Here is a 20,813-nt window from a genome sequence, read left to right on the forward strand (position 1 = left end):
AAATGTAGATAAGGGAGAGGGAGACTTGAAAAATGAATACCATATTTTTGTTAAGCCTGTGTTGACCATGGTGACGTTACCTGAAATGAGGAAGTACTGAAAAGGTTTGTGTGTGCACAATGTAAGAGTTTGGTTTTGGACACTGAAATTGATGTGTCTCTTAAATAGCCATTGAAATGCAATAATTTCTTTTCCTTAGATTGTTTAATTACATCTAAAGCCTACATGTGCTAGCTGTTTTTGTGTCTGTTTCTCTCTTAAACTGTCAGCTTTCCTGTGGCCAGAATGTGTCTTTCCTCTTTGTGCTTCTGAAACCTAACACAGAGGCTCATGGATAGTACTTGTTCACATGTGCGACATCAGCTTGGACTCTCAGATCTGTAACATGTGCTAATGTAAGGAATGATGTCTGTTTACTTTGTGGTTATTTTCTGTGTTTGTTCTTGTTTTTAGTGTCTTCACTATAGCATTGATGTTTGGTGGTGGGCCCATAAAGGCTCAAAATTGAAGAACTTGCTTTCAGTTAGTCCACCACTTTCCATATAGTTTCTCTCTCCAAACACTTGCATCTTTCTGAGATGCCTTTAATACTCTGTGCCTTTGTTTTTGCTGTTACTTTACAAGAATGATTGATCTCATTTCTTGTGCTTGCTTATAGCTTCAAAGTTTATGACTCAGGCTGTAATTCTCCCACGGAACTACTTCAATGTTCTAGAAACATTATTAGGCATCTCCTTGCCGGTACTCTCAGAATTTCTAGAGTTCTACATTTACTCACATTGCCAAAGAGTCATGAATCCTTCTCTTTAACTTCCCATTAGCAAGAGAAGTTCTCAAAACAATAGCCTTGTATAATTAAGTTATATGCACAATTACCTCTGTAATATTATGTGTGCATTTGTGAGGTACTCATAGAACATTTAATCTATTATTTTTAGCAGGTCTATGATTATTTTAATCCAAGTTCATATTTTGAGAAAACAGTTTTCAATACTGAAGAATTTTAGGTGTTCATATATATTACTGTTCTAACACAAAATAATAAAGGATACATTCATAAACCACACTCATTTCACAATGAAGTTGCAAGTGTTTAATAGAAACCCAGAACTCATTCCCTGTATCTGTATTCTTACTTAAAGTCAGTTTCTTCTGCTCTAGATTTATGACCCCAACAACAGACGTTATGAAGTCCCAGTCCCCTTGAACATAACCAGGACTCCATCCAGCACCTCGGAGAGTCGACTCTATGATGTCCTCATTAAGGAGAATCCATTTGGAATAGAAATTCGCCGTAAGAGTACAGGCACTGTAATGTACGTGGCTCAGTTCTAACTTGGAATTTCCATGTAACTGTACATTTTTTGTCTGGTCTATTTTCCAGATTGATACGTGGCCCAGGCCTCTTTCTGCTATTTCCAGATCCATGAGTAAACACTTTCCTTCAGCTCTGTTGTTGTTGTTGTTGTTCTCTTCCTCCTCCTCCTCCTCCTCCTCCTCCTTTTTCTTTTTTAAAGTTAGGGTTCTTTAATTTTATTTTTTAGAAGCAGTTGAACACAATACCTTTATTTTATGTATTGTTATGTGGTGCTGAGTATCAAACCCAGGGCCTCGAATGTGTTAGGCAAATGCTCTACTCCTCAGCCATGACCCCAAATCCCTTCAGCCCTGTTCTTATGGGAAGTGTTTTGCAATTTGGAATGATGGCTGAGTCTGTTCCATGTTCCTGGGAACTCATCCATTCAATGTTTATGGGTTATTTTGCTATATTAGGTATTGTTTTAGGAACTGTGTTCATAGATGGATAATTCCTCTGATCTTACCACTGCCACAATAATTTACATAACTATATTAAAAGGAAGTTGATAGTGATAATTACTCTAAGTAAATGATCAGGTAATCAAGAGTTATAGTGAGGTTACTGTTTTTGATACTCTGGAGAGAGTAGGTCTCAATTGAAGGGTTAACTTTTGAAATAGATTCTGGATGGAGAGAAGGAAACCCCAACATAAAGCCATGCAAGTAGGGAATAACATTTGTGATAGACCAAGAACATAGGTCAAGATACAGGATGAAACTTGGCACGTCAAGGAATGAAACAAAATCAAGGAAGCCAGCAAGGAGGTGAGTGGTGGGAGATAAAGCTGGGGTGTCAGGAAGGCGTAGATCAGGGGCAGCCTGGAAGGCTTCATGAGGTGTGTCCATGAGAAGCCATGGAACAGGGTCATCAGGGAGTGACATGACGAGAGATACTTCAACATGTCAGTCTGGAAATCTGTAGGCAATGGACTACTCAAGGGAAAGAGCTGAAGGAAGGCTTGTGTGGAGTGTTAGCAGCTGAGATGGTGAGATGGATTGAATTTGGTTTTGTGGAGGAAACACTGAAAACAGGCCATGTAATTGAGAAATAGAATATGAAGGAAAACTCCCAAGTTCATAGTGGGGATATCAGTGATTATTGTCATCAAAAAGACTTTGTGGTGTGTTTGGGAGATGTTGGGTTCTGGGTTGTGGTGAGAATCAAAGCTTCTGTTGTCCTTACAAAGTCAGCACTTGGAAGGCGATAGGCAAGGTGATTTTCTTTTCTGAATGGACCCTTTGTGTGTGTGTTGCAGTTGGGACTCTCAGCTCCTTGGCTTCACCTTCAATGACATGTTCATCCGCATCTCCACCCGCCTGCCCTCCAAGTACATCTATGGCTTTGGGGAAAATGAGCACACAGCCTTCAGGAGAGACTTGAACTGGCACACGTGGGGCATGTTTTCCAGAGATGAACCCCCCGGGGTAAGCAAGGAGCCCTGTGGATATGTGCCTCTCTGCCTCTTTCCTCCCACATACATCATGGTCACCTTGTGCTACATGATCCCAGACTCAGATTTTCTTTTTCTGCTCTTAGACTATAGGCTAATTTTCATTTGTGCTTCTTATGTGTTTTACTCCTTTTAGAGGGAAGACCAAATCCATCTCAGTAAACAAGTTTTTCTAGGATTCTTTCTCAGGCACAATGACTTCTAACCTCCTTTGATTTCTCCCTTGTGACTCTCAGTACAAGAAGAATTCCTATGGCGTGCACCCCTACTACATGGGACTAGAGGAGGACGGCAGTGCCCATGGAGTTCTCCTGCTGAACAGCAATGCCATGGGTAGGATGATGCCAGGGCTCCTTCTATTGTTGTCTCCCAGTCAGTCATCCTGTGAAACTGCAGAATGTCCTTGGCCTAGCAGCTTTCCAATGTCAAAATTATTTAGAGGACAGTGGCTCTTTTTCTTGTTTCCATTCTGTTGACTTCAGTCTTGTAGCATGAGATAACAAGATTTAATGCAACTCTATTTTGGCAGAAATGCCATATGAAGGATAGGAAGTCCAAGTTAGTCCCAGGAGTCCTAGAGGTTATTAAGTTGGAAATATCTGCATAGATGGTATTCATGTTGAATTAAGTCACAGCACTCAAATCTTTAAGTATGAAGGTATAAATTTAATCTGTATATAAGCTAGGGTTGAAAATTCAGGGCCTGGGGATAAAAATGTCTACATTAAGACTGGTGTACTCTGAAAAAGTTCCGTGCTGGGGTTAATAATATTATATCATGTCATTTTCCTTTGTTTGACTACATACAAGGCTTAAGGAGATGTTATCATTGGTGGGTTCTGGGTTAGGTGCACACAGACCTTTTGAGTAGTCTTTTTGCCACTCCATATGTCTATTAAACTATTCTGAAGTAGAAGTTATATCAATAGTTTTAAAATAACATAATGATAAATACAATAAGATAATGAGGCATACCAAAGAGAAAACTTCCTGGGGTGGGACTCTGTAGACTTTCACTGAACTGTTACAATTTCATCTGGGTGCAGTACAGAATGTGTGCTGTTAATAGATTAGAGTGCAAGAGAATGAAGTCAGGGATTCACAGAGTGTTCCTTGTCTTGTAGGTTTCTAGCTTAGTTTTCAGTTGTCACTTTCCTATCTTTTCAGATGTGACTTTCCAGCCCACACCTGCTCTGACATACCGTACCACAGGTGGGATTCTGGATTTTTATGTGTTCTTGGGGCCAACTCCAGAACTTGTCACTCAACAGTACACGGAGGTAGGATGAAATTCAACTGATCATCAAGAATTTATGTGGCACATTCCATGTTCCCAAATATTTATTCATTTTTAAAACTCACTCTGACAAGTAGACCTTAGGCTCTAAGATCTTTCTTAGAGCCAGGCATATTATATAATAATAAGGGATAAGTACCTTCCAATAACCATTAAATTATAGCCTAATTATTTCACATTAGGTAAAGTAGTCACTGCACCAGAGGTAATACTGAGCCTAGTGGTGTGAAGTGGTGATGGAGAGGATAAGATCCGAGTGCTGAGAGTTGTGGTAGTGGTATTGGTAAGAGTGGTTGTGGAATGCTGAGGTGGGGAAATGACCATATGGGTGAGGTTTGTAGTAGTGGTGCTTAAGGTACTAACGATGATAAGGGTAATCGTATGAGTGGTGGTGATAGAGATGTTAACAGTGGTAATGGTCATCGGCTGTTGGTTAAAGTGGTGGGGATGGTAGTTATGAGCATGTTGGGTATGTTGATGATGGTGATTGTGTGGTGATAGGGAAGATGATGGGGTGAAAATCCTGGGGATTGTGTGGGTGATGGTGATGGGGTGATGATAGTGAAGATGGGGGACTGATGTGGTGGTAATGGAGGTAATATTTGGACTGTTGAAGACAGTTGTAATTTTTGTTATAATAACAAATTCTGTCACTCTTACTGCATGTCAGACCATTTAAATGTATTAAGTCATTAAGTCCTCATCAAAACAGCATGGGAAAGACATTACAATTATGTTTAATTTACCAGTGAAGGATTGAAACATGAAGAGATTACTTAATTTTGTTCAAGGTCACAGAACCAGGAGGACATGAGCCTGTGTGTTAACCCAGGCACTTTCCCTCTGGGATCTGTTCTCTTCAGCAATAACCTAGGCCACCTCTAGGAATGAGAGTAAATTTACATTGTACAGAATTCCAAGAGAAAAGCTTTATTCTAGAAAGAAGCTTTCTCAAGGTATCCTAGTAGTTTTATATCTGCTGAGTTTTCTCTGGATTTGAATATGTTGATTGTCTCTCTTGGGGCACTAGAAAAATATTCTTATTATTTGGTGTACAGCTTCATTTGAGTCACTCCTGTAAGGAATATTGTTTTCCATGTTCTAGGTGATTGGCCGACCCGTGATGGTACCTTACTGGTCCCTGGGGTTCCAGCTGTGTCGCTATGGATATGAGAATGATTCTGAGATTTCCAGCTTGTATGATGAGATGGTGGCTGCCCAGATCCCCTATGTATGTCTCAGTGTTGGTGCACTGGCTCTATAAGCTCATAGCCAACTCAGGCTTCTCTGTGTCTGGATTTATTTGTTGGGTTTTTGTGAGGTTCAGCAAAAGCACAAAAGTTTTTTTCTGACATGATGACACACTGAGTTCCATTCTGACAGTAATTCAAGTGGGGCCTAGCTTCCATATTATAGCATTGTAGACTCAGTGACTCAGAATAGCAAGATAGGGCAGGGTCCAGAAGTTTTCTACTCTAATATGATTCCATTTCTTTTATTCATTTTTAGACATTTGGTCTAAAAGTCCTTGGCACCATGAGATTAAATTTCCCTCAAGAATAGTAGTGGTAATTAAATAAAATTAGTCCCAATGCAATGATTATGTATTTATGAATCCCAAAATTTTTGTACTGCAAACATTATTTTATCAGCCCTGAGCTACTCACTGGCTGAATGTAGGGCTTCTAGATATGTTTCCAAAGGATATACACATGGTAATAAATTCTTATCATCCATTTGAGGAGAAGCAGGATTGAATAATTATAACTGATCCTACAGAGCAGTTTCAAATTGAATTTTATTCTACTCATTGTTCAATTATTTACAATTGTTCCATTAATGGGAAGTACATCATGCAATGTACCATATTCTTATAAGACAGCTATTTCTAATTCCCTCTGGGATTGCATGCCAACAGTAATCATGAGAATTTGTTTTTCTTTTTTTAAGTTTTGTAGCCAACTTACCATCCAGATTGTATTACAACTGAGTAGCTAACTTTTTTTTTTCCTTCTTAATATAAACTGTTTTTATCAGGGGCAACACTGGGGAAGGGAATGCAATCAAACCTTACAATGGCCATTGACAAAGTAATTTCCCCATTAGTGATTTTATATATTCTCACAATAGCCATTATACAGAGGCTTTACAATCCTATTTTTACTGATTTATATTATATCTCTATTTTGAGTAAAAGTTTGAAAAATTAGATGAATTTTCTAGTTTCCATACTGAAAGAGCTAGGATTGGCAAGAGTCAAAAGGAAGCCATTTGAATTCACCATCAGGAGGGGAGAGTGTTTCTCCTCTGGAGCTGGACTTTCAGCATCAGCAGCCAGTGTTTCCTTGTGTCCTCCCCCAGGATGTGCAGTACTCAGACATTGACTACATGGAGCGCCAGCTGGACTTTACCCTCAGCCCCAAGTTTGCTGGGTTTCCAGCCCTGATCAATCGCATGAGGGCTGATGGGATGCGGGTCATCCTCATCCTGGTGAGTCCTTTTGTGCCTGTGTGGATGGAGTGTGTTGGGAGAAGGACTGGGCTTTGGTGGAGAACCACTTTTCTTGTCCCTTTATCCATGTGAAGAACAGAGAACTCCAAGTGCAATAAGAAGAGTATATTTCCAGAGATTCCCAGAAACTCTAGAGGGCAGGTGGAAGCTAGGGACCTCCCAATGAAGAAGTTCTTTTTCTCTGTCCCTTGTCAATCTCTCTTTGTTTTGCCTACTGAATTGTGCTTTGCTTGCAGGACCCAGCCATTTCTGGCAATGAGACTCAGCCCTATCCTGCCTTCACTCGGGGAGTGGAGGATGATGTCTTCATCAAATATCCAAATGGTGGAGGCATTGTCTGGGGAAAGGTATGATCTAAGTGGTGACTACTCATCTCCATCGTGGGAGAGGGCCATAGTTTGTGTGTTTGTGTGTGTTTTACCCTTTTCTTGTGGATACTGATGTCAGTAGTTTCCATTTTTTAGGTAGTATTTATTGATATATTAAAGACTTTGTGGATTTCACTTTTATATTGATAAACCCTACGTGATAATCAAAAATATTATTACACTCTAGGACTGTGATTGACAGTCTTAGCAATCCTACTAGGGTAAATTGCCTAGTGCATTGCTGTTAAATATTTTTCTCTCTGCAGGTGTGGCCTGATTACCCTGATATTGTTGTTAACAGCTCTCTAGACTGGGACAGTCAAGTGGAGGTAAAGAGCCCTTTGTGGATGTTGGGTGAAGGCCAGGTTGTTAGGAATGGAACCCATACCCACTATCCTGAACATGCCCTGCCAAAGACTTGGGCAAGGCAAGGGAAAAGCACCTAGGAAAGGTGTACTGTGTTTCAGTCTTTGTGTGAATTAGTTTAAATGCAGTTTTGTTTAATGTCTAACTGGGAGGTAAGTATTATTATCTATGGGACTTAACTGACAAAGAAGTGAAATTATTTGTCCATGGTTTTAGGAGACACAATGGTTTTTTAAAATTCAAACCCACCTGATTTCATAGGCCTATTGAGTTTCCAATGAATGAAACTTTCAAGGAAGACCAATCTTTTCTTAGAATGAGTTTCTTATTGTTGTTGCCTTGAGTATTCCTTTTAACTAATATCTCTAACCTTTGCCTTTAGTGATTGGGTCTCCCAGCTTTATTTTTACTTCTCAGGTTCCAGTATTGATTAAAAATTTACCCTTGGGAGCAGGTTTTTGATTGCAATGAGGTTGTCCCATGCTGCTTGACCCAGGTTTCTTTCTAGCTTTACTAAGTATTTGTTGCTTGAAAGAATACATGGTTCCACACTGGTCCATGATGACTTCAGCCAGAGGTTCTGGCCAAGAAGTATACCAAGGGAACTGATGCAGCCTGTCTGCTTTGTTATCAGTTGCTCTCTAACAATTTTGAGCAGGGCTGTCAGGGTGGTATCTGGCCTCTTCAGGAGAACCAATATTTTCTGGTTACCTCTTTATCCACTCTTCAGCAATGATTATTCTTTCTGGACAGAAATTATAGTAGAACATGTGAAGCTTATGAGTATTTATAAAAGTACTGAGAAGTCAAAGAAAGTAGAACCAAGGATACCTACCAAGGATCAAGGGGCCATAGAATATGGCTTCTATATGGACATCGAGGTAGCATAAGTTGTAATGTCTTGAAACTCTCAAGGTCAAGGATTAATCAGAAAAAAATAGTATTGTGGGAACAATGTACAGTATCTATAAATTTTGCTATTAGCTTCTATAGGATCTCAGGGGTGAATGCTCTGCTTAGGGGACATTTCCTATACTGGAGGATCCTAGTCAGTGGATGGAGGGATAAGAGAAAGACATTAGTAAGGGATGGAACTGGCACAGTTAGGCCACATGTTCATGCCTTATCCAGACTAGTTAATTTTAGTGGCCAGATGTCATTCTTAGAGATAAAGACTGATATTAGGACTAGGACATTCTGGGGACCAAGGGCTCAGTTCTGGGACACAGGAGGGAGAATAGTACTAGTTGGTCTGTGACTTTTGATTCCCAGGTGCTAACAGTAGCCCTCTAGAATCAAAATTAGATACCCATATTTTTGTTCAGATTATCTGGCAGTTATATTCTGCATCCTTAATTTTAGCAGTACATAGATGAAGTAAAAGAAATAGAATCTCACTGGGGCAGATTGGTAGGAGTGATTCAAAATCAATTCAAGATTATTTTTTTCTATTGACTAGTACTGAATCATTATCTATCTGTCTCTCACTCTTTCACTCTTTCTCTTTTTCCCTCATTCTCCTTCCTATATATTCACTTAAGTATTAATTTTTCATCTATTATTTGTGTATGTATCTACTTTCTAGCTAATAAGGAAATAAGAAAGAAAACCTCAATACTTGTTTTTTCATTTCTTACTGAGGATTGTTTGAGGTTTAGTGATCCAGGTGGCCCACGAGGACATAGAATCAAATCATGCCATAGCCAATCTGACACACAAGTTCACTGTCTTTAGTAGAAGGTCATTTTCGTTATTGAAGGGATTGGCTATTACCTTATGAGTTCATGAATTAACACAGTTCATCAGCCATTTGGGGCTTCCATATTGAGCAGATTCAGAATTCTGTGTGGCTGTTTGTTTATGTCAGTGATGTGGGAGCATCATTTGATATTTGGTGGGCAGTGACTAGGGATGCTCTTACCTCTAATAGCAGGGGATTCTTCACAAAGAATTCTCTTGAACCCAATGTGAAATTGTGCCTTTGATGAAAAATGCTTCATTTGGGTACCAAAAAATATATTAGATAGCTTGTAAGAAATTATTGGTAATTAGAATAATTATAACCATTAAATCAGTAGTACCCCTGTGCTGAGACGAATTAAAGTGAGATTATTGATGTTCAGGTCTGGCATTCCTGAGGGTAATATAAACAAGCAAGTATGTAAGCAAATATGCAAGTAAATGTACATCCATGAAGCAGTGGAAAAGCAGATTTCTGAGTCTGAATCTCACTGTTTGATTCAGAAAGTTTGTTGTGGCATCTAGGAATTGAATTAAAGTATCATTCAATGGATTGTAATAAGTAATTCCGAGGGCTTTTGTGCAGATGTGAACATCACAATTTGAGGACAGAAGCAATATGGCAAGAGATGAATTTGGATAGCACTTTGGCGAAGGGGAGGGAATTTTTACTACATGGGTAAGGATCATTAAAGCAGCATTTAGTAAAGTTAGCAAACCATGGTTGGGCTAATTTACCACATGTATCCTACAGGAGATACAGTTCTGTCTCTCAAACAGCTGATCATGATTCATTTCTTTAATCCCCACTCTCCACACATAGCATGGTTTCTGAGATGGCCATAGCTGGAGCTCTGTTTGTGATGAAAGATTCTGTGTCTATTTCCATACTTTTCTATTTCCATTTCCTAACAAAGGAACCAAAATCTCAGTGATATGGCCCCTTGCCCTTTCCGTCCTCTGAGAACCAGACCTGTGCATGATGATCCATTACTGTTTTCTTATTGGTGTTCCTCATTTGACTTTTATCTAGACATATGGATCCCAATCACCATTTTGCATTATACAAGCAACTCGAGCTTGCCTATATCAAGTCCTCTTAGGGGATTCTTCCTATTCTCCAGCATTATTTAGCTCATTACATCCTGTGAGGCAGAGTTTACCACAGAGGAGGCTCAATTGTTTTGAGATACACCAAGGATCAGAGTGTTTTCCAACAAACAACATAGAATATGTAGACATTCATGAATATTTGCTGCTACTGAATGATGTTCTTCCCAAATTAAATACTGAACATTTATTATCATTCCTTTATTCTTATGACAGAGTTTCTAAGCTCTGCCTTATTGGGATCATAAAGACCAATCAAAAGTGTATAAGACAAAGTCTTTGATCTAAAAACCTTACAATCTATTTAAGAACTGATATGTGAATCCACTTTCCATGCTAAGTTGAAGACATTGCTTTTCCTGCTTGATGAAAGAAGCAGAAAAGGAGACATTTATTGAGGTTCCTCCTTAAATTCTTCCAAATTATATTACACACAACTGCAATGCTCACATGATTCTGAAGCCATAGAACAGTAATGAATGCCAGTATAATGTCATGAAATGTAATCTCTCCCCTTTCCCATGTTGCCAGTGGATATGACACATTGCCATGCCACCTGCTCTTTGCCTTTCCTCTGGTACAGTGCCTGTGGTGTCCGCCCTTTCCAGCTACAGTTGTTCCCTGGCCCCTGCAGGATCTTTGGGAGAACTAAGGGAAAGGCAGGATAGAAAGAGCAGGTTGGGAATCTGAAGCAGGGGATAGTGAGTCAGGGTGTCAATTGATAGCATTCATGATGGCATGAAAAGGAAACAGATTATGGACATTTTCAAATGTGTAAAATTCATCCATAATTCTCCTCATTGCCCTCAATGTATTTTCAATAATCAAGAACATAAGGTAGGCTCTATTGAGATTTTCATTCTCTGCCATGATGTAGTGCATGTCTTTTCATTAATTAGGTTCTTCAAAAGTGCCTGTTGCTGTCAGATATATTCGTTTGGGAAAGTGAATTATATATGTTTTTATAGGAATACCGAGCTTATGTGGCCTTCCCTGACTTTTTCCGTACTTCAACTGCCTTGTGGTGGAAGAGAGAAATTGCAGAACTGTACAACAATCCAGAGAATCCAGAGAGGAGCTTGAAGTTTGATGGCATGTGGATTGTAAGTGTGTGTGTGTTTAACTTGGTGTGATTTACCGTATGAAAGTCAGACTTTTAGTCAAGGTGATAGTAAACTTCTGAGAAAGACTTTGGATATGTTCTGCTGCATTTCCTGAACTGATATTCCTTGTAGCTTGTAACTCACTCTGTCATGCCTCTACAGAGATTGCCAAGAATTTACCCTGAGGGAGTATTGTTTTGACCTTCTAGTCAGTCATCCTTTAGGGATCCATTATTTTTTTAGCCAATTCTTATCTGGATTTCATGAGCCTGACTGGGCAAGCACACACAGGAGCAGGTGTACTGGTGTGAATGATGTATTCACCACTCCCTTGACTCTCAATTGACAAGAAGTCTCTCAGTTAAGAGTAAGCAGTGTCTGTGTCTGACATTTCTAGGATATGAATGAACCAGCGAGCTTTGTGAATGGGGCTGTTCCTGCAGGCTGCAGTGATGCCAGTCTGAACCGTCCTCCCTACATGCCACGTAAGGACCCTTGGGCTTCTCCATGGCTAGATGGAAGATAATCATTGTTTGAGCCCAACAGCCAGAGGTTTATCTTGACCAGCAGAGCCCTATGAGTTTTTTGGTTTATTGGGGGCCAGAAACTAAACATTTCAAGTCCTTTTCCAAACTTTTTGGTGCATGTTTCTGGATCTCTTGGGCAAATTTCCTGAATTTGTCTAGAAAGCCCTTTTCTTAGTTACAATCCCATGGGTGGGGCCATGGTGAAGTCAAGTCCATCTTAAGATGTGTAGTTAAATGCCTTAAGGAGAGGTCAGGGACTAAAAGTCTCAGGGCTGGTTTTCACCTTCCCAAATCTTTTCCCTCAGATCTGGAGTCCAGGGACCGGGGCCTAAGCAGCAAGACCCTGTGCATGGAGAGTGAGCAGATCCTTCCAGATGGCTCCCGCGTGCGACACTATGATGTGCACAGCCTGTATGGGTGGTCCCAGACCAGACCCACATATGAGTGAGTCACTGTTTTCCTTCTCCAGTTCGCTCAGCCTGTGGGGACACATAGTGCTGGGCATAACTTGTAAGCTTTTCATAGCAATCCCATTGCAAGATTGAAGAACATTTAATTGTAACTCTGTCACAAGTTTTATTTTTGAAACCAATAATCCTTAACCATGGGGCTAACCCCTGTGATTATAAGTAGGAAGTCAACTTTCAACAGGATATGTCCCATAAGTGAGAAAGTAGTAGTTCTGTTTGGGGAGACTCACGTGATGGCACCAGTTAGTATTACACAGTGCAGTTGCTTCTTTAAACGCATTAGTTACATGAGGTAAAGGGAACATAAGGACTGTACATATCTAAGCTTTTCTTCAACAGTGAAACTTCCATATTAGCGTATTTTTTCCATTTTTAATGTACAATAAATGGACCTTCTGTGGAATTAGCCGCCCACATCCTTTAAACACAATGAATATTAGAAATTATCCTATGAAAAATCCCATAAAGTGATATTCTCTCCTATTCCACAAATACAGATAACCAAGAGATAATAAGTAAGTGGCAGGATTCAGTGATTTCTTACTCTCTGGGTAACCAGTGGGACTGAAACATGGTGAAATCCCTGTTAAGACACCATGAAGGTGGTGTTGTGTCCATCGGTCAGTAGGACCCTCTCCATTGCTCACTTTCCCATATTCCCGCCATTCACTTAACCAACGTTTTGTTACCATGTCCTCTGTTCTTTTCATGGAAAGGGAAGCCGTATTCCATTCTTCTTGCTGTGTCCTCAATTCACCTGTACATTCCCCTCCAACCAGAGCTGTGCAGGAGGTGACTGGACAGCGAGGGATCGTCATCACCCGCTCCACATTCCCCTCCTCTGGCCGCTGGGGAGGACACTGGCTGGGAGACAATACTGCCGCATGGGACCAGCTGAAGAAATCTATCATTGGTGTGTGGCTTGTTCCCAGGGGCCTCTGCTGCAGGGAAGGGAGCTGCTGGCCTTGGGAAAGGAGGGAGGAGAGGGCAGGGCGCACACATGCCTCTCCTGACAGCCGTGGTTCTCATTGCAGGCATGATGGAGTTCAGCCTCTTTGGCATCTCCTATGTAAGTGACCTTTGCTGCTCTCATCCCTAAGAGGACTCTGACACCCCTGAGCAATCACCCACAGGCTGGTTTCATTTCCTCTGGTTTCAGACGGGAGCAGATATCTGTGGGTTCTTTCAAGATGCTGAGTATGAGATGTGTGCTCGCTGGATGCAGCTGGGAGCCTTTTACCCCTTCTCCAGGAACCACAACACCATTGGCACCAGGGTAGGCCCTTCCTCCTTCCTCACGTGCTTTGCCTCACATGCTGTGCAGCCTTCACCTTGGAGTCACAGTCCAGACCATCTTTGTTCCTGGGAGATTTTCAAAGCCATCAAAGCTCCTCACAATTGCCAAAGTACTCAGGATTATCAGAGGATCCTTTAGGTGTAGGAAGGATTGCTCCAAGTATATCCCTGAAGTGTTTCTTCTGGCAAAGTTCCATGAGGTCTCCTGGAAGATCCTCACTGACTATTATTGGACTATTAAGTGTATTTAATCACCTTTAGCTTAGGTGTGTGTGATGTACTTGGATCAAGTTTCCTTTACCTTCTTTGTCCCCTAGGGTCCCTGGGTTGGGCTCTGAACACCTTTGCTTTTATTCCTTAGAGACAAGACCCTGTGTCCTGGGATGCTGCCTTTGTGAATATTTCCAGGAGTGTGATGGAGACCCGATACACCCTGTTGCCATATCTGTACACCTTGATGTTCAAGGCGCACATGGAGGGCAGCACTGTGGTGCGGCCTCTTCTGCACGAGTAAGTGTCCAGCTGGGGTCCCAGGGAGTGATGCATTTTATTTGATTTTGTAGGGTGGCAGTTGATGCAAAAAATTCTTCTCAATGAAGATAAGATTTATTTTGTCATAAGCTCTTCAAGCAGAGTCTACACTTTGAACTCTATTTTATTCACACTATGTGTTATTGAGAAAGGCTATTTATTGAGTGAAGAATGATGCAACACCGCCTGATTTCTCTCTAACTTGTGCATGCAAAGAACTCTGTATGTGGTGTAGCTATTGAAATAATTAAAGCCAAATGAGTTTACAGCATAAAGAAAGTATTGAGGGCCTTCCTTGCATTTTGAATGTGCCATCTGGAAACAGTGGAGAATTTTTTAAGTGTCTAATCATATCTGAACCAGTTGTGATGTCAAGGTAACTTGACATATAGAATATGGAAGCCTGTGTATTCCTGATCAATCTAGACAAAGACTACAGATTACATAAAATGGAGTTAGAGGGGAGACCTGCCTCTGAACTTGATTTGTTCCATGGGGACTTGGGCTGTGACTCTGACTGTGACATCTTCTTACCATTCCCAGGTTTGTGTCAGACCCAGTGACATGGGACATAGATAATCAGTTCCTGCTGGGTCCAGCCTTCCTTGTCAGCCCCGTGCTGCAGGCTGTGAGTATGGAGGCCTCAGATGTGATCCCAGGTGTGAGGGTGTGTGAATAGGGGCAGGAGCAGAAGCCTGGTGCGTGTTGATCTCGGGACATGGGTGTTGTTCTACCTTTGTGTCTTCCTCTCCTTCTGAGCAGAAGTGCAGCACATAGGTGTTCTGGCCTCAGTTTCCTCTAGTTCCTAGAAGTTCAGGTTTATTGGACAATCAATTAAAAATGGTAGCCTTATGATGTATTGAGATATCATTTTACTTTATTGATTAAAATAGGAGTCCAGGGTTAGATGGGGCCTCAGTGTGAAGAATCCATCATGGTCAGGGTCACCACGGAAACAGGCTTTCCTGAGAACCCCTACCAGCCCAGTGAGGCTTCCTTTGCCTCTTCCAGCCTTGCCCTGCTTTTGTGCGAGGTCCTGCAGGCAGCAATGACCATGTCTTCACTTCCTCCATGGAAGCTTAGGATTCTCATTAAAACACCAAGAGATCACACCTTCCTCAAACCTGTTCTGCCTCCAGAGTGTTCTCCTGATCCACATCTACCCCTAGGTGTTTATCTTCTAGAGGGATGTTCCCGTGAGCCTCTGAGGCAATATAATTCTTGTTCGTGACTTCCAAGATCTCTAAGGCTTATGTGGAAGCCCCTTGTATTGGGACTGTGAACTTTTGTGTGTTATTTTTGTGTTTGAAATGTTGAAGAATGGAAGACTTCCTCAGTAGTGCTGATCTTTAAGGCTCTGAGACAGATGGGTATCGGCCACCACAAACTGGCTATCCCTTTCCTGCCTGTATTGCTTCATAGGTCTTGAGAACAGTGCCTCATGCTCACAGCTTGTTTGTGTTTAATTTTAGAATGCCAGAAATGTGAATGCCTATTTCCCCGAGGCCCGCTGGTATGATTACTACACAGTAAGTTTTTCTCAATATTTCTCCACCTTGCAACATGTAGGTACAAAGATTTTACATCTGATAGACCTCAGGGAACAAGTTGGCTGTATGGTCTCTTACAAGTGGCTTACAACCTTGTAGCTTTGGTTTTCTCTCCTCCACATGGGCAAAGTCCACTCTTTCACAGGAGCATTGAGAAACAGCACATCTAGTTTCTCACTCAGCTTGTTGTGGGAATCCATGCCATTTATTGTCTTTTCTTCTACATTCACTCTTCCCTGTTCTGAAACACTAGTAATTTATTTAAATTGTGCTATAGTTTTTACTTTTGTCCTCCCCTACTGAAAAATTCCTAAATATATAGAGAATTCTTTCACCCTCTCTCTTACTTCAAATTTTTCTTCTACAGTATAGATGCTGAAACAAAGTAACGCTGTATTAATTACCTAAGGAAGTGGACTATGAGGCAGTGTGTAAAGGATCCACAGACCAGGTCCTCCACTTGCAAATCTAGTAGGTGTAGAGGCATTGTCCAAAGAAGACGGAGAAGAAGGCTGCTGTGTAGGGTTGGCCTGTGTCCTGGAGTCCAGATGAAAGAACACGGTGTTTGAATTAGTTTTCCATGATGGGGGTTCCTTTAGAAAACAGATGATTCTTGAAGAAGACTGAGGAGTGTCCTCACACTGGTGTCAGGCTTCCTCTTCTGACTTCCTGAGGAGAACGATGTGGGAGACTAGAAATGGGGAAGAAGGTGGGCAGCAACACATGTGCTGGCCCCTCTCATCCTAGGGATTGCAGTGGGATTGTGTGAAAACAGGGTGAGGCAATGGAAGCGCAGTCCTCTCTTCTATGTCTTCTGGAGCACTCATTACTGTCTTCCCTTCTTTATTGCCTGTGGGTCTGTTCTTTGGGTGGCAACCTGTTTGGATTCTGCTGTGGGCTTTCCCGCCAGGACTTTCAGGGCAGAGAGCAGCCAACTTTGTTTAGTTGAGCTTAGCCTTGGCCCTGAGTGTGCATGTGGACTGTGCTATACACTAACAGTTGTTTTAGTGTGTTGGGACTTTCTGCTGCAGGGCCTGGGGTAGGGTTAAACCAGGGAGGACCCTGGGTACCCACTGTAGTGTGGCCTACCATTGTGTGGATGAGCTTGACTGTGTGACCTGGGGTGTGAGGTCTTCCCTACATTTTGCACTTCTGGCATCTCACAGTTCTCCTACTGGCCCCTGCCTTACACAAGTGCCAAGCACTGTACTGAGCTGTAGGTGTTGGAATCCTGGACACATTTCCCCATGATGCTTACTATATAGAAGAGCTACTGTTTGCTTTATAAACACTAATGCATTTGAAATAAGTATGTGTACCACATTAAAGGAAGCAAAATGTGAGAACTAAGAAACAATTTTCCTAGAATGACTTCTTTTACCCTATGTTTATAGTAGAATACAGCTTCAGGTGGAGAAAGAGAGGTACAAGGAATGAAATGGAAAGATAAAAAAATGATGCGGCAAACTACTTAGAGAAAAGGAACACTTTAATGTTTGTTAAAAATGAATTTCCCCTGGTTGGGATTAATGAAGGAATGCTTCTTTAATTAATGTTCACATGTTTTGGACCCTATTCTTTGTTGTTCAGTAGATATTGGTAAAATCTGCCCCCGTGCCAAATGTGGCTTTCATCTATTTGTAAATAAACTATTAAAGTATACATCATTTTATTTGTTTTCAATATCCACTCTGTTTACCTCTATGGAACCATCCTTAGACTTTTGTGTCCAAGGGGACATTTGTCAATGCGTGGCTTCATTTGGAAAGTCACAGTGGGGGAGAAGCCAGTGGCTTCTAGGGTGTGGTGGGTAGAATTTGAAGATGCTGCTAAACATCAAAGAGCACAGGAAATCCTCACAATAAAGAATGATCTGGCCCCAAATGTCAGTAGTGCCAACACTGAGCAGCCCTGCTCTAGTTGAGAAAATGTGGAAGGTCCCCCAGGATTTCTAGAGATTGGTTCAGACAAGGGATCCACTCTCACATGAGAAGGATAAAGATGTCAATCATGAGCACTCAGGTATGGAGTAGAAGAAGAGGAATTACAAAGTATGTGAGCTCACTTTGATCTTCTCTGTGAAGTAGGAAGCAAAGCCTTTGGTTAGGTGGGTGGGAGTGGAGACTGAGGACAGATGGCGACTGTGGAGGCACTTGGTGAAGGAGCAGTTGCAGACATGCGATTGTGGACAGTGTGTGAGGAACCAACAAGAGGTGAGGGAATGGCTGTGCAGCCTCCTGTAGCTGTGCTTTGTGCCTCAGAAAGAGGTTGTGGATGAAGGTGGGCTGTTATCCACACTAGGACCTCAAGTGAGATGTACTGTAGCCATGCTGAAAGGCAGTGGACCCTCCTAGACATAAAGCAGCCCAACAGGACTTCACACAGCAGCTGAGGGAAGGCAGAAGGTTACCATCAGGTGGTGCTGAGTTGATGAGCAGGTAGCACGTTCAGTGGGGTACAGGAGGCTGCTTCCAGATGCACTGTTCAGGGCGGAACGTGTCCTCTTCCTTATCTTGTGTTTCCTCATCCCACAGGGTGCAAATACTAATGCCAGGGGAGTCTGGAAGGACCTAGCAGCGCCTCTCAACCACATAAACCTTCATGTCCGTGGGGGCTACATCCTGCCCTTGCAGGAGCCTGCACTGAACACACACTTGAGGTGAGTACAGGGCTAGTGTTCTTCTTTACACACTGGTTCACTACGACTTCTGATGGGCAACACCATCCCCCTCAAGGAGAAAGCAGTTTACCAAACTCACTTTACTTTTACGTTTTTGCTCATTTGGTGATTTGTGTTTTAACATTTTTCAAATCATCCAATTCTGCAACCATCAGTGGACCAGAGGCAGCTGCAGCAGCATGGGAGTGTGGAGAGCAGAGGTGCTGAGATGTGTGTATGGTGATAGGGTCATCACACTCTGCCTGGATTGCCTGCGGGTCTTTCTCAAGAAGATGTTGATCTGGGGCTGCACCCGGATAGATTTGAAAGATCATGACAATACCTGTATTCTTGAACCTCCTGAATCTCTGAATTTCCACCGTGGTAGCCTAAGAGATTAGCCTGTCAGGTCCTCTGAGGGCTGTTGTTTAGTTTTAGTACTGAAAACCTCATCTCTTGGAAAAACACAATTCTGAGCTAACTGGGTCAGCTGGTCACCCTATTTGCCTTGGCTTGACCACCTAAGTGCAGTTTTAGTTCTTGCCTCACTTACTTTCTTTTCTAGATGTGGGATCCTCTGTTCAGCCTCCTATAACCTCAACTTCCCATTCTTTTTTCCCATGAATCCATTTCATTTTTTGTGATTGAAACTTGGTTCCAAAACTTCCTTTTCCTACAAACCTCAAGTATTCCATATCATTCACTTTCCCTTTATAATTTTTTATTTTAAAAGTGCAGGTTATATCTGTATTAAAGAGGTTCACATTATATCATCGCATAGTTGAAAATGTAATTTTTTTTAAATATACTTGGAGGTTTTTTTTTTGAAGTTTAGAGACCCATCCTTTGCTTTGAAGCTCCTTTATGAGCTTAATTTTTCAAATTGTTGATTTTAGGAATAATATGCCTTAATGCAACACTAGCTGTTGTTTTTTTTCTGTAAGTGTTTAGGTTCAGGATATTGTCTACACTGACTCCAAAATTATCTTTCCCAAATGACAATCTTAACTTGTTGCTTCCTGCTTGAAGTCTGAACTCTTTGACTAATAGGGTGCTTAATATCCATCATAATCTTCTTCCAAGTTAACCTTAACAACTGTTTCTCCTACTATAACTTAATGTATATGTTGGTGTGTGTGTGTGTGTGTGTGTGTGTGTGTGTGTTGTGTGTGTGTACCAGCCCTGGCCCAAATGTTCCCCAAACATATTCACCCAGTTTACAGCATTAGGTTGGGTTTCTGTACTTATTACTCTTTACAGACCTAGGTATTCCAACATGGTACCTAAGATTTTTGCTACTGAATGATACAGTCAGCCCTCTGTGCATTTTTTATTATTATTTAGATCGCCAAAATTTTATTTCTGAAATATTTGAAACATATTAGTTTTAACAGTGACTTATGTAGGGTCCATTTTCCATATTTGGAACCTTCAGCACTCACTGGAGGAAAATGTTTTGAATAAATGGCTGGCTTTGAACTCAAGATCCTCCTGCCTCGGCCTCCAAGGCTCTAGGATTACTACCATACCCAGCCTGTATAGTTATCTTGCACTTTTCATTTTGCCCTCCCAACCCTAGAGCTGGAGAAAAACAAATGTGTTATGCTAATATTATCAGAGAAGAGGGTTTGGAAGGGAGTTGTACAAAATCAAATTTTAATTCTTTCTATAGTCTTCAGTTTTTGACATCTGGGAATGCATATATTAAATTTATGTATTTAGTGGTTCTTCTCTGGGAGTTGTACCAGAATCTCATGAAATAGCTTTAAATATACATGTCTAGCCCTAGTGGATTCTTGAAGATCCAGAATAATCTCAGATTTCATATACAAAATATCCTCCCCGCTCTTCCAGCAGAGGGAGTGTTGCCCCTTCTGAATTTCTGGACGTTGTCTAACTTCTAACCTTTACAGATATCTCTTTTCTCCTAAATATTGTTAAATATTTCAACGATAGTTATTTCATGCTCTATCTAAAAATTTTACTTGCCGAAGCCCTTAGTGGAATGTAACTCTATGCTTTGTTATTTCTGCAGACTCTTTAGTGCCCACTTAATACCTTGTGTGTTCAGTGATATTTTGTTTTTCATATGTGGTGACCTTGAGGACCCAGATAGATGTATGTCTCCTCCAAAAGCAAATTACCTTATCTTTGGGTACAAGCCAGTTGGACTACTGCCAACTTGGTATCATGTTAGGTCCCTTTAAGATCCTGGTTTCACTTGTGAATTGGAGGTTCAGCCTCTCTTTCTTAAGTTACCAGTTTTAGGGTTCCAGTGTTAGGCCTATTAGGCATTGGCCCCAGGAAAATTCCAGGTTTGACTTCTTGCACACCCTTGTAGCCCATAGTTTTTTTTACCCCTGTTGTTTTTTCATTCAGTTACATGTGTACTTATTGTCTTTCAAACCCAAGAATATTTTATTATACTTCTTTTGCAAAGTATCTAGGATCAAGTAGTATTCCATTGGATAGGTG

The 20,813-nt window shown here is 41.3% G+C and overlaps 1 protein-coding gene across 1 annotated transcript in view; it reads left to right on the forward strand.

Moving 5' to 3' along the window:
* The window catches only part of MGAM (maltase-glucoamylase), a gene marked incomplete at its 5' end in the record, with an annotated part of 191,181 nt that overhangs the window by 79,563 nt on the left and 90,805 nt on the right, over positions 1 to 20,813 (forward strand). The window contains 18 exons of the mRNA XM_081284046.1: positions 1,162 to 1,316; positions 2,616 to 2,784; positions 3,047 to 3,143; positions 3,978 to 4,090; positions 5,213 to 5,338; positions 6,469 to 6,597; positions 6,855 to 6,965; positions 7,253 to 7,315; positions 11,171 to 11,305; positions 11,703 to 11,790; positions 12,138 to 12,276; positions 13,082 to 13,215; positions 13,337 to 13,371; positions 13,462 to 13,578; positions 13,960 to 14,108; positions 14,673 to 14,757; positions 15,602 to 15,658; positions 18,214 to 18,338. Coding sequence (XP_081140172.1) covers positions 1,162 to 1,316; positions 2,616 to 2,784; positions 3,047 to 3,143; positions 3,978 to 4,090; positions 5,213 to 5,338; positions 6,469 to 6,597; positions 6,855 to 6,965; positions 7,253 to 7,315; positions 11,171 to 11,305; positions 11,703 to 11,790; positions 12,138 to 12,276; positions 13,082 to 13,215; positions 13,337 to 13,371; positions 13,462 to 13,578; positions 13,960 to 14,108; positions 14,673 to 14,757; positions 15,602 to 15,658; positions 18,214 to 18,338 — 2,027 coding nt within the window. The remainder of the gene's footprint in view (positions 1 to 1,161; positions 1,317 to 2,615; positions 2,785 to 3,046; positions 3,144 to 3,977; positions 4,091 to 5,212; positions 5,339 to 6,468; positions 6,598 to 6,854; positions 6,966 to 7,252; positions 7,316 to 11,170; positions 11,306 to 11,702; positions 11,791 to 12,137; positions 12,277 to 13,081; positions 13,216 to 13,336; positions 13,372 to 13,461; positions 13,579 to 13,959; positions 14,109 to 14,672; positions 14,758 to 15,601; positions 15,659 to 18,213; positions 18,339 to 20,813) is intronic.

This window comes from Spermophilus citellus, assembly GCF_964194105.1.
Source record: "Spermophilus citellus genome assembly, chromosome: 3".
Classification (NCBI taxonomy): domain Eukaryota; kingdom Metazoa; phylum Chordata; class Mammalia; order Rodentia; family Sciuridae; genus Spermophilus; species Spermophilus citellus.